Source organism: Lagenorhynchus albirostris, chromosome 20 (genome assembly GCF_949774975.1).
Source record: "Lagenorhynchus albirostris chromosome 20, mLagAlb1.1, whole genome shotgun sequence".
Lineage (NCBI taxonomy): Eukaryota > Metazoa > Chordata > Mammalia > Artiodactyla > Delphinidae > Lagenorhynchus > Lagenorhynchus albirostris.
The window spans coordinates 38,360,207-38,374,071 of record NC_083114.1 but is presented as its reverse complement, the minus strand read 5'-3'; the positions used below and the strand labels follow the sequence as shown (position 1 = coordinate 38,374,071).

The window sequence follows — 13,865 nt, the reverse complement described above, 5'->3', positions numbered from 1 at the left end:
TAAAAGTTTTCTGAGGAACAAAAACAGATTGCTCACACGTGAACAAGTATCAGCTTTAACTAGAACTTTCAGCAGCAACAGACACAAGAAGACAAGGAAGTAATATTTTTGATGTGTTTCTGAACTATAAGTGCAGGGATTTTGAACCTAGAACTTTATACCTTGCTAGGCTCTCATTTAAATTTGAGTGTGAAATAAAGCTATTCTAAGACGTCAGAAAGTTTGCTACTCAAAGACTATCTTAACCGAGTACATGAGCAAGTAAAGAAATGAATCCAGAATGGAACAAGAAGTTCTAAGAAGTAAGGATGGATAATAGCGTAGAAAAGTCAACTGTTATCAAACTAAGCAATGATGCACACACACACATACAAACACAGACAAAGTATACCCATGACAATCTGGAATTCAAATTCAGAGGGAGAAACCAGTGACAGGTGAAAGTACACTAAGGTACTTGGCTTTTAGATGTGGTGGAAGGAAGATGTGGATACTGATAAGCTCTAGAAATTGATAGTAAAAATTAAACATAACTACAGGCTTTTGCTTGTATCATTCAACGTAAGTATGGGTTTTATAAATTATGTAAGTTTTATATCAAGAAAATAAAATGAACCCATCCAAAGCAAGGTAGAAAAGACCAAAAAAAGGAAATAAAATGAAAATGTAGTAAACAGAAAATGACATTTAAGATGGCAGAAATAAGCCCTGACAGGGACTTCCCTGGGGGCGCAGTGGTTAAGAATCTGCCTGCCTATGCAGGGGACACGGGTTCGAGCCCTGGTCTGGAAAGAACCCACATGCCTCAGAGCAACTAAGCCCGTGCACCACAACTACTGAGCCTGCACTCTAGAGCCCGTGAGCCACAACTACTGAGCCCATGCGCCACAACTACTGAAGCCCGTGTGCCTAGAGCCCATGCTCCGTAACAAGAGAAGCCACCGCAATGAGAAGTCCATGCACCACAACGAAGAGTAGCCCCCGCTCAACGCAACTAGAGAAAACCTGTGTGCGGCAACAAATGCAATGCAGCCAAAAATTAAATAAATAAGTAAGTCCTGACACTACAGAAATTACAAAAAAGTAAATGAGCTAAGCTCACTAACTGAAAGTTAAAACACACAGAATGTTATATATATTTAAGGATATCCTTATACTTAAAATTAGCATCTAGAAGGTGGATTGAAAATACACACATTAACCTATCAGAGTGGTAATTATTGGGGGGTGGGCAGAGTGGGCTTTGGAATGAGGCAGGGAAACAAGGAGACTTGCAAGGTTGATTATGACCTTGGGCCATGAACCTCAATTATTATTCATCATGATCAGGCATATGATTAACTCAAATAAGACAGAAGAGAAACAAGAGACAGAAGAGAAAAGAGAGATAGAGGATGAGGGAGACATGCAGGATCTGGAGTCAGCTTCGGGCTTAAGTCCACATCGGGTAAATTACCTCTCTATTTACTTATCTTTAAAATGGGCATAATGTATGAGTACTTCTAAAACTGTGGTGAGGATTAAAATAAAATACTGTATGGCTGTTATCTAAAAGACAGGAAATAAATAACAAGTGTTGGCAAGGATGTGGAGAAAAGGGAACCCTCCTACACTGTTGGTGGGAATGTAAATTGGTGCAGCCACTATGGAAAACAGTATGGTGGGTCCTCAAGAAATTAAAAATAGAACTACCATATGACCCAGCGAATCCACTTCTGGGTATTTATCCGAAGGAAACAAAAACACTAACTTGAAAACATACATGCGTCCCCATGTTCGTTGCAGCATTATTCACCACAGCCAAGACATGAATGCAACCTAAGTGTCCATCAATGGATGAATGGATAAAGAAAATGTGCATATACTGTATGTGTGTGTATACACACACACACACACATATGCAGTAGAATATTATTCAACAATTTAAAAAAGGAAATCGGGCTTCCCTGGTGGATGCAGTGGTTGAGAGTCCGCCTGCCGATGCAGGGGACGCGGATTCGTGCCCCGGTCCGGGAGGATCCCACATGCCGCAGAGCGGCAGGCCCCGTGAGCCGTGGCCGCTGAGCCTGTGCATCCGGAGCCTGTGCTCCGCAACGGGAGAGAGGCCACAACACTGAGAGGCCCCCATACCGCAAAAAAAAAAAAGGAAATCTTGCCATTTGCAACAACATGGATGAAACTTGAGGGCATTATGCTAAAGTGAAACGACAGAGAGAGACAAACACTGTATAATCTCACTTATATGTGGCATAAGAAACCCCCAAATTATCCAAGTTCATAGATGCAGACAACAGACTGGTGGTTGCCAGAGGTGAGGGGGTGGAGGGTGGTTGAGATGAGTGAAGGCAGTCAAAGAGTACAAACTCCCAGTTATAAAATGAGCAAGTCCTGGGGATGTAATGTGCATCATGGTGACTGTAGCTAATAACGCTACTGTATATTTGAAAGTTTCAAAGAGAGTAGATCTTGAAAGTTCTCATCACAAGAAAAAAGAACTTGTCACTGTGTGTGGTGATGGATGTTAACGAGACCTATTGTGCTGATCGTTTCACAATCTATACAAATATTGAATCATTATGTTATACACCTGAAACTAATATAATGTATGTCAATTACATCTCAATTTAAAAAACAAAAAAGAAATACCATATGTAAAACATTTAGTACAACACATTAATGTATAATAAATGTTAGCTCTTTTTTTTTTTTGCGGTACGCGGGCCTCTCGCTGCTGTGGCCTCTCCCGCTGTGAAGCACAGGCTCCGGACACTCAGGCTCAGTGGCCATGGCTCACGGGCCCAGCCGCTCCACGGCATGTGGGATCTTCCTGGACCGGGGCACGAACCCGGGTCCCCTGCATCGGCAGGCGGACTCTCAACCACTGCGCCCTCCTGGACCGGGGCACGAACCCGGGTCCCCTGCATCGGCAGGCGGACTCTCAACCACTGCGCCACCAGGGAAGCCCAATGTTAGCTATTATTAATAAAAGGTGCAGTCCCCGGAGACAGGCTGACCAGAGGGAGCCCTAAGAAGCCAGCCTCTAACTCGGGTTTGAGGGAAACTAAAAGTGCTCTGGGAACCTGGAAGTCTACAGGAAGCTTCCGGGTGGCCCATGGTTCTCTGGAAGAATTCATGCTAGCTCATGCCACCCTGCTTTTGCCCATGCTGTTCCCTCTGCCTGGAACATTCTTTCTCCCTTCTCTGCCTGGCTAAATTCTTTGTGTCTTTCAAAAACTCCCTGACTATGGTCCCAGCTCTACGCCCAGGGCTGGGTTGGGTCTTTCCACGGGGCTTCCCTGGACATAGCCCAGAGCATGAAGAAGTGATGTCTTCAGAGCAGGGCCTGAGTTCCATTCATCTCTGTGTTCCCAGCACCTGCGTTTGTATCTGGCATGGAATGACGATGGTGGTGGTGGTGGTGATGATGATAGTTAACTTTTTTTTTGGGGGGGGGGTGGCACGCCGTGCAGCTTGTGGGATCTTAGTTCCCCAACCAGGGATCGAACCTGGGCCCCTGGCAGTGAGAGTGTGGAGTCCTAACCACTGGACCGCCAAGTAATTCCAAGAGCTAACTCTTATATAACACTACCTAACCAGGCACCATTTTAAGTGCCTTACAGATAACGACTCATGCAACCTCAATAACATTGTGGGGTAAATACTATTATTATCTCCACTTTACAGGTGAGGAAATGGAGGCACAAAAAGAATAAGTACTTGTCCAGGGTCCCACAGCATATATGGAGCAGAGCCAGGGTTCAACCTCAGGCAGGCTGGCTCCAGAGGCAGTGCCCTGAACCTCTACACCAGTGCTTCTCAACTGGGGCGACTCTGCCCCCCGAGGGGGCATTTGGCAATGTCCTGAGACACTTTCAATTGTCACAAGTGGAGGGATGCTCCTGGTATCTGGCCAAGAGATGCTGCTAAACGTGCTATAAGCCACAGGACAGCCCCCCACAAAGAAGAATGATCTGGCCCCAAAGGTCACTAGTGCCAGGCTGAAAAATCCCAGGGTACACATGGTAGGAATCAGCACGTGTGCCGAGTGAACAAATGAACAAACGCCTTGGCACGGTCTTCGTTTGGGCTCCAGCTGACTCAGTAAACGTGAGTATGAGCTGGCTGCTGACTTGCTCATGGGCAGCTGAACAGCCGGGTTTGCTCATCTCCATTCTGCCATTATCTTGCCGTGTGACCCCGGGCAAGTCACTGCTCCTCTTTAGGCCTCAGTATCCACCCTCTGTACGAGGCAAGGTCAGCTCTGCTGCCTTAAGGCCCCTTCCAGCTCTGCTGTCCAAGCGTTCCACAGAAACCAGGAGTCCTAGGCAGGGAGGCCAGGTGATGGTTGCAGCCGAAACTCCCAGCAGGCGGTCATGTCGCCCATGAACTCCAACCGTCCACTGAGTGGCCAGGGGTTCAGAGCCAGAGCCAGAGCAGTCTCTGTCACAAGTCCCACCCTGCCTGAGCTCGTGACTACACCGCTCTCTGGCTGCAGAGCCTCTTACGTGGGCGGGCTCAGTGAGCTCAATGTGAATTGAGGGGGTAGCTCATTCCCTCGACAATAGTCCAGGGCCGATTATGTTCTAATGCCAAGGGGGCAGAGAATGGAGGGTTGCACGCTCAGTTAGTTCCCAGGAAGGAATCCCTCAGTGGGAAAGCCCAGACTGGCAATAACCGCCACAGCAATTGATTCATTCATTCATTCATTCATTCATTCAACAAACACTGAGTGTTCGCCATGTGCCAGGCTCTAGGCTTGGTGCTGGGATTACACGTATGAAGGAGACTGATGCGCTCCGTATCCCCCAACCCTGCCCAGAGGAGGAGCTGCCGTTGGCTGGGCACTTCCCCCGGGACCCTAAGGGAGGGTAAGTGGACACACTTTGGGCCTTCCTTCTCCCTGAAGACTGCTGTTCCTGACATCCCAGCTGACCACAGGCCTTGGGCTTCCTGGGGCTTCACTAGGAGCCAGGGCTTCACTCCCAGCTTCACTAGGAGCCTCTCCTCCCCACTGCCCCGCCCCCGCAAAGCATACACTCATGGGGACCCCGACGGCTCCCTGTTCGTTTGGGGAGCTGAACTTTTCCAAGAGAGACAGGCTTCCCCAGACCAAGGCCACATCAGGATCCCTGACATTGCTCACCAGCCCTGGCCTCCCTGACAGCTCTGGAGTGGGCCTCCGGGCTGGTGATCCCAATGTTAGAGTGCGAACAGGCCTCGACATACCCTCTTATGGCTCAGGGCCCTGACACGTGGTGAAGGAAGGAAACAAGCAGACGAGGCCAGCCAGCATGACCAAAGTCCACCCATGGCCTCACTCAGCTAACTCTGACCAATCTCCCTCACTCCAAAGCCCCCAGGAGTCAGACCTCCCAGTTGGTTGGGGAGTAAAGCACAGGCTTTGGTCAAACAGTCCTGGCTTAAAATCCCGGGGCTGCTACTTATTAGCTGTGTGACCTTGAGCAAATCACTTTGCCTCTCTGAGTCCCCCAGTTTCCTCATCTGTAAAATGGGAGTAACATGACCTGGTTTCCCTTCCCTAAAGTGTTTATGAGGTAGGGGAGGCTGAGGTTTCCCTTCCCTTGACCAGCTGCCAATCTTATTTCTCCTGGCAGGAGGGTTCTGGTTCCATTCTTTGTGGACTAGACCACAGGCCACACCAAGATCTGGAAACGGAAAAATCTATGATTCATAAAAACATCCCTGAGGGCCCCAGAAGGGGTGGTGCTGCCCTGGGTTTGGCTCTGGAAAACCAAGGTCTCCTGCGCCCTCTGCTGGCCACTCTGGGTTCTCATCCCGTGGTGGATAACAATAAGAATTCTTAGAAACACCAGGCTCATGGGGCCTCCAGGCAGCCGTGAGAGGAAGGTGACCAGCCCAAGACACACTGAACATGCAGCCAGGATCCTGCCCCAGCCCATCATCCGCCCTGCGACATCCGCCTCCCCCTATCCCGGGCATCACCATTTTCTCCCTGAAGTCTCAAGTGGGCCTGCAGGGAGAGCTCTGTCCCTACCTCTGCACCTGTCTGCCCATTTCTGCCAGGACACCTCTCCTGGGGGCCACCTTCTGAAAGCATCCCTTCTTTCACCCCTTCTGCCCTCCAACCTGGCAGCACCTTTCCCTGACCTTCCTCCTCCCTCCGACCCTCACATGCATCTTGGAAGCTCAGGGCCTCCTGATTCTCCTGCTGGGGATGCAATATCCCGGAAAGACGGGGGTTCAGGACCCATTCCCGTCTGGCCTTAAAATGCAGCCTACTGCCTCTGAAGGGCACCCACCATCTCAGCAGCATTTCATTCAGCTGCCTCATCCTTCCCCGAGCACATCCACCCGGGCAAGCGGGAGTCGGGTGCCCAGGGGGACTTAGGCCAGGGCAGCTGCTTACGTGCTGGATCAGCGTCTCCACAATCTTGTAGCGGTCAGGCATGTGGGTCACCATATCCGCCATGTTGTCCTCGGACGTCCTCACCAGCGTTGGCCCGAAGACTAGGGCCAGGTTCCGGGGCTCCATCTGGGCAGGGGAGGGAAGCGGATGAGCATCAACACCCCTGTGAGCTCTGACTTCCAGCACCCCAGGCCTCCCTCACTCTGGGCCCTCAGGCCCCCAGCCCGACCCCATCCTGGGCTGACCCTGGCTTAGGGGCCAGATGCCTCCTTGCTGGGCATGGAGGTGCCTGGTAAGTAGAGAACAGGCCAGCTTTCAGCCCCACTCACGCCAGTCCCGGCGCTCATGGGCAGTTCCCCACCTGCACACCCACGCTATGCTTGCTCGCAGTGGGAGAAGCCAGAGTGAGGACCCATGGGAAGTTCCAAGGGTGTGTTAGGACCGGGAGGAATCCTATACCTCCTCTCAGTTCCCCCACCCCTCCACCGCAGAATCAGAAGATATAAGGGGTTTGCTTAGGAAAAGGTAACACAAGGGATCTGAGCTAGATCAGAGGATAGATCTCCATCAGACCCAGGGCTCTGAGGCTCTCTGCTTCAGAGGGAAGACCCTCAGAAATTCAGGAGATGGCTCTCCAGGGAGAAGCACGGGCCAGTATGCAGGGAAGGGGTGGGGACAGAACAACCCTTAAGAAGGAGGGCGTGGCCAGAGGGGCTTGAGATGATCTAACCTGGAGGAGCTTAGAATATGCTGAGGAGGGACTTCCCTGGTGGCACAGTGGTTAAGAATCCGCCTGCCAGTGCAGGGGACACGGGTTCGAGCCCTGGTCTGGGAAGATCCCACACGCTGCGGAGCAACTAAGCCCGTGCGCCACAACTACTGAGCCCATGTACCACAACTACTGAAGCCTGCGCACCTAGAGCCCGTGCTCTGCTACAAGAGAAGCCACCGCAAGGAGAAGCCTGCGCACCACAACAAAGAGTAGCCCCGGCTAGATGCAACTAGAGAAAGCCCGCGCGCAGCAACAAAGACCCAACACAGCCAAAAATAAATAAATAAATAAATTTATTAAAAAAAAAAAGAATATGCTGAGGAGACCCTGGTAGGCTTCCCTCCCCAACACTTCACATCAGGGCCTCCACCCACCTTGTTTTTCTCCGAGTGGTCAGCTATGGTCTTCAGATGGCCCACGAGGAATTTGAGTGTTTCATAGTAATGTCCTGGCAGATCCCGGATCTGGGTGGGAGAAAGAAGGGGCGTGGGACCAGGGTGTGATGACCTCCACCTCCCCACCGTACCCCAAAGGGGCTCCGCTGCCATATCTCAGTGGGTCTGGGATCCCCCCTCTAACTGCCCCCCCCTCGCATAGATGGAGAAACTGAGGCCCTGAGGGGAGAAGGGCTTGCTGAGGTGCTCGCCCTGCGCAGTCTGCCCTTTGCCCAGCAGCACCCCTCTCCTCACCAGCTTCCGCAGAGTCTGCATCCGCTCCCTCGAATCTTCAATGCGATTGGCCTCGATGAAGTCATTGTATTTGTCTAGAACACAGTGAGAACTCTTTTGAGAGGTGGGCCTCCAGGCTGAGGAGGCCCTGCCGGGAGGTCAGTGTTTTGTACCAAGGCTGTTCCAGTCTGGGGGGGACTCTGTGGTCTTGTGTTCATGTGACCAAACCTACCACGGCTGCCCTCAGGTGCACAGCTGACCTGGGATAGCCCAGGGGTGTTTGTTTGGGAAGAAATAAGATCTCAGCTGCCTACTGATCCTGGAAAAGGGGTCCCTGCCCCAGCCTCCAGGACAAGGACACCACAAGGTTGGAAGAGAAAAGAGAAGGTTACCTAGAAAGAGGGAGGGGTCTTTCAGCCTCCAAATACCCTTCCCCCTCTGTGTCAACGTTCCCCCAACTCCCTTCAGAAAAAGTCCATGGGAAACTTTAAAAAATGGGATGTGTTAAGTTTATCCTAAAACTCATCTGGAAGAATGATGAGGGAGGATTTGCCCTGTTAGATACTGAAATATACTAAAAAGACAGCACAGCTAAGGCAGGTGATGAAGGATCAGGACAGATAAAGGCAGCACTTCAAGTCAGTTATCTTGTTGGGAAAATAAATCCATTTCTAGCTCACATAATACACAAATAAATTCAACTGCGTGACAGAGCCAAAAACAGAAGTTATTAAAATATTGGGGAAAAATAAGAAAATACTTTTATAATCGTAAGGCATTCTTAAACATGAGATACAGAATCCATTAACGGTTAACAGCTTGACTGTACATAAAATAACTGTTTTCAATTTCCATACTGAAAAGTTAAAAGGCAATGGCAGACCAAGAGCAAATATTTACAAAAACTAATAAAGGGTTAATATCCATAATGTACAAAGAGCTTGTCTCCTACAAATCAATAGGAAAAAAGACCAAGAACCCAGTGGCAAAATGGGCACGTAGTCTGAACGAGCAGCTACAGAGGAAACGGCACAGGCCAATAAACTGGTGAAAAGATAGTTCATCTCTTAGTAACGACAGAAATGAAAATGGTAACAATAGTGAGATGCCGTGTTCTCTCTCCGATCAGCAAACGTTTAAAATATTAATAACATCCAGTGCCGATGGGAATGTTAGGAAGCAAAATCTCTTACGCTGCTACTGGGAGTGTGCACTAGGGCCGCCTCCCCAGAGTCCAACTTGACTTTAGCTTTCAACATGTTTTCCAGGACTTTAACCCAGCAATTCCATGTCTACGAATCCACCTCCAGGACCCTGGTCCAGGTGTGCAGGAACGTAGGCAAGGAAAGTCACTGTAACACGTTTCGAAATAGCAAAAGTGCGAAGACAACCTAAATAGCTAGCAGTAGGGGAGTGATTAGACAAATTACAGTCTATTCAGCCTAGGAAAAACTATGTGGTTGATTTAAAAGAAGAATGAGGTAGAGCTCTTTGTACTGACACGAGTGAATCTCAAAATTATAAGTCTCCTTCTGTTAAGAACTCAAGCAGTGGTGTGCTGGAGCCGCTCGCCCGCATGGGCTTCTGACAACCAGCTGTGTTTGGCTTTCATGTTGGTGACAGCAAATTGGGAGCCTGAAATCAGCCGTGGTGGGAGTATTTATACCATGGAAACTGGAAAATGCTACACATCACGGCTTTTTTCCCTTGAGAGCCAGATGTGAAACGTTTACCAGTGCGCCACTGAACCCGCCCAACTTCAAGCCCTACATATGCGAGTGTGTCTTTGTCACACGTGTAAGAGGGTCTGGAAGGAAACGCAATGCACTGTTAATAAGCAGCTCAGCAAATGGTCAAGAGCTGGGCTCTGGAGCCAGATGCCTGGGGCTGAACCCTGGCTCTGACACTTACAACCTCTGTGACCTTGGGCAAGTCACTTAACTTCTCTGTGCCGTAGTTTCCTCATCTATAGAGGGGAAATAATAGTACCTACCTCATGGAGTTGTAGGGAGTAGTGCCTGGCACACAGTAAATGCTCAGAAAGTGTGAGGATAACCTCTGCGGACAGGGAATGGGAGGATGACAGGGACCCTTGTGTTTACTTGATTCATATCTGTACTACCTATGTTTTTTACAAGCACGTGTTTCTTTTGTATTAAAACAAAAACCCCCAAAGTAAAACCAACACACCCCATTTAAAAAGTGGTCAGGATGCAACCTAGACAGGTATTCCCTCCTCCTCCCATCTTCCACTTCCACCCCCTACTCACCATCGGTGAATAGAGGCTCAGGCAGCTTTCGGAAGAAGGACTTGAGCAGGCTGCTGATCACGTTGAGGTCCTGCCAGCGCTGGGGAGGGGCAACGACATCAGGCCACAGGCAGGGCCCCGCCCAGGTGCCCAAGCCTCCACGCCCCCAGGTTCAGAGCCAGCCAGGCCCCGCCCAGGTGCCCACACCTCCACGCCCCCAGGTTCAGAGCCAGCCAGGCCCCGCCCAGGTGCCCACACCTCCATGCCTGTCCAGCCCTAGAGCCCAGTGCAGCCCGGCTTGGGCCCTCCCTGGGACCCACTCATAGCCAGCTCTCCCCAGACCAGGACTGTCTGGGCTAAGAAGACTCATCACAGTAGAAAAGAGTCCCCAGCTAGGTCCTAGCCCCTCCACCACCTGGCCCCAGCACCCCCCTGCTCCAGCCAGCCCAGTGGGCTCGGACATTTGTCCACGCAGAGAAAGAAGCAGGTCCCTTCCCTGGTGCAGGCACTGTGGGGGACAGAGGTGAGCAAAACCCATCCCCGCACGAGCCTGCCCACTGGACCTCCATTAGGCCTGCTGGTGCCAACTCCTGCTTCCCAGCGCCCCCCGCTTAGGGGAGTCATCCCGGACCCCTCTCCTCATCCATGACACAGCTCACGTTCATGCCTGGTGGCTTCCTGTCTCAGGCCCTTTGCACCGGCTGGTTCCCTCCACTAGAACTCGCCTCCCCCTGCCCTTCACATGACTGGCTCCTCCCGAATCTAAACGTCTTCGGAGAGGCCTCCCCCGACCCGACCATCGCGGCACAGCCGCCATCACCACTGCCTGCCATCTGTAGCACAGCCCTGACTTTTCTTCCTTCTGTGGCACTTAACCGCAGTTGATCATTACTGTATGCATTCGTTTCCTTGTTCCTGCCTGGCCGATCTGTAAGCCACATGAGGGGCAGGGATCCTGTCTGTTTTATTCCCACTGCACCCCTATCACCTAGCCAGCCCTATCAGCCTGGCACTTAAATGGTCTCAATCATGAATTCTCAACCAGGGCGACTCAGCCCCCAGGGACGTTTAGCAGTGTGTGGAACCGTTTGGTTTTCACAAGCGGGGGGTGCCACTGGCATCTAGTGGACAGAGGCCAGGGATACTTCTAAACTTCCTCCAGTGCGCAGGATAACCTCCCACAAAAAAGAATTATTCTGCCCAAAGGGTCAAGGTTGAGAAACTCTGATCTAAATAAATGGTTGTTGAATACAAGAATGAATAAAAGAATGGCCGGCTCAGTGTCTCTCCTGTCCACCAGGGGGCACCATCAGCCTGCACAAAGTCAAGGATAACTCCCTTGAAAGGAACTGTTCAGAATAACTCATGTCCAGAAAGCAACAGAATACCCCCAACAGAGACACACAACTCAACAATATACACACTCATTACCATGGGGCCACAGCTTAATGCCAGACCGTCCACAGGCTCGATGAGAACGCTTAACTTCCAGCACTCCCCGTGACACATGACACAAACTGATGTCTGAGACAAAATCACACACCCAACACACACGGCACGGCCCCACCCTGGTCCCTCTTCTCCCTGGACGAGGCCCAGCTCATGTGCACACCCAGTGTGGGCTCCTGCCCACCTCCCTCCACTGCCTCCTGGCCCTCATGTGTAGGCTCTTCTCATCTCCCAGCTGCCAAACCCAAGGCCTTGCCCTGTCCTTTTTTTTTCTTTCCCCCCATTGGAGAAAAATTTATCAAGGCTAAAGACTGGAAACAACTGAAATGCTTAACTACTAAAGAATACGTAAATTATTTGTGGAATATCCGTATCATGAAATAAAAAGAGCAATAAAAAAATATGAACTCTAGATTTTTCAACAAAGATGAATTTCACAAATTATGGATGGTGATAATGCCATTTTTGTTGTTGTTCTGTTGTTGTTACTCCACCTTTATTGAGGTATAATTAACAGATAAAAATTGTATATATTTACGATATACAATGTGATTGATTTGATAAATCTATACCCTGTGTAATGATTCACGCAATCAAGCTGATTAAAACACTTATCACCTCACATAGTTACCTTTTATTTTGTGCTGAGAATACTTAAGGTCTAATAGCTTAGCAAATTTCAGGTATACAATATTTAATTACCGTCACCATGCTGTACATTAGATCCCAGAATTGCCCTGTCCCTCGTGACCCCTCCTATGCCTAAGCATCTGCCCCCCCATCCCCAGCCTCACCTGAGCTGCCCTCTCCTTCTGTCCCACTCAGAGCCTGGCCCTTGCAGTCCCCACGCCCACCCTCTCCCCAGACGGCAGCTCCCTCCGGCAGCTCCCTCCGTCGTCTCACCTCTGTGCCCCAGCGTGACCCCACGCTCACTCCCCAATTCACCCTCGGTCTAGTGCCTGATTATGCATCACCCCCATGTGGGTGACTTACCACCACTCCAAGTCCAATGCGGTTCCTACCTGACACATCCTCCCTCTCCTGCCCTACTCCCCTGGTCTGCCAGGGACAGACACCACCAGCCTGTAGCTCAAATTTTTAGCTCTTTCCTACCCCTCCTTCCTCCCTCTCATGCAGCCAACTCCTAGAGCTGCTCCCATCCTCCTTACCCCCTCCCCCTGGGACCACCAAGACCTCCTGACCCCTCCCACAATATCGGTAATTTCTTCCCTAGATGCCCTGCTCTGGGCCTCCCTCATTCGTATCCATTAGGCATAAGCTAAAGCACTACTTCCTCAAACCCTACTCTCATCTATGCCTCCCCAGCTGAGGAACCATCAAAGGCTCCCTACTGTCCATTGGCTCAAGGTCAAAGGCTTTAGTGAAGCCATCAAAAGCCCTCTGTCCCCTGCCCTGGGCCTCACCCTCTCCACTGCCAAGCCCAGGAGGTGGGTCCATTCTCTGTCCTGACACTCAGACCCTTCTCTGGGATTTTGGAAAATGCTATCACCCGCTGCCTGGACTGCCTTCCTATTCACCTGCCCCTTCCTATTCATCCTTCAAAGATTTCAAACACCTGCTCCAGTCCCCAGCATCCTCTCCTTCCTCATCAAACAATCTGGTCCTTGATGAGAACCAGCTTTTTCTCTTGTCCACTATTTCACACGTACTCATCTTGTCTCCCTAGCTCCTTCCCAAGGACAGGAAGACTATCTTACATTTTCACATACAGCTTCAGAGTACTGTTGACTCATGGGACTTCACTGTCCAGATCCATGGTTTTCCAAAACATCTTTTCCAGCAGAGCACTTTTTGTCAAGTGAAACGATACATGAAAACCCAATATGAAAAAAACCGACATAAAAAAGCAGACAGAGCAAAGCAGGTTACTCTAGATGGGGGGTCCTGGCCTCCCACAGCACCTCTGGGGAACCTTAGGGTTCTGGGAAACACTGGCCCGGCTGCAAACTCTTTTTTTTGGTTGAAATATTTATTTGGATATTTTCCCCAGTTTTACTGAGACATAATTGACATATAACCTGCTGCAAACTCTTTTTTTTTTTTTTTGGCTTAAATAACAGAAGTTTCTTTTCTCACAACTCTGGAGGCCGGGAAATCTAAGAACAAGGTGCCAGCCCATTCAGTCTTTGATGAGGGTTCCCTTCCTGGTTTGCAGGCAGCCACCTTCTTGCTGTGTCCTTACAAGATGGAGCAGGTGAGGCAGGGAGCTCTCTGGTGTCTCCTTTCACAAGGACACTAATCCTATTGTACCAGGGCCCTGACTTTATGACTTCATTTAACCTTAATTACCTCCTAATCGGCCCTATCTCCAAATACAC

General features: G+C 50.2%; 1 protein-coding gene across 3 annotated transcripts in view; it reads right to left on the bottom strand.

Annotated features, from left to right (window-relative positions):
- ARHGAP23 (Rho GTPase activating protein 23) overlaps positions 1–13,865 on the bottom strand; it is an 81,270-nt gene that overhangs the window by 10,118 nt on the left and 57,287 nt on the right. For all 3 annotated transcript variants that reach the window (XM_060135962.1, XM_060135961.1, XM_060135963.1), the window contains exons 17-20: positions 10,099–10,177; positions 7,850–7,923; positions 7,535–7,624; positions 6,389–6,514 (exon numbers count right to left, since the gene is read on the bottom strand). In XM_060135962.1, coding sequence (XP_059991945.1) covers positions 6,389–6,514; positions 7,535–7,624; positions 7,850–7,923; positions 10,099–10,177 — 369 coding nt within the window. The remainder of the gene's footprint in view (positions 1–6,388; positions 6,515–7,534; positions 7,625–7,849; positions 7,924–10,098; positions 10,178–13,865) is intronic.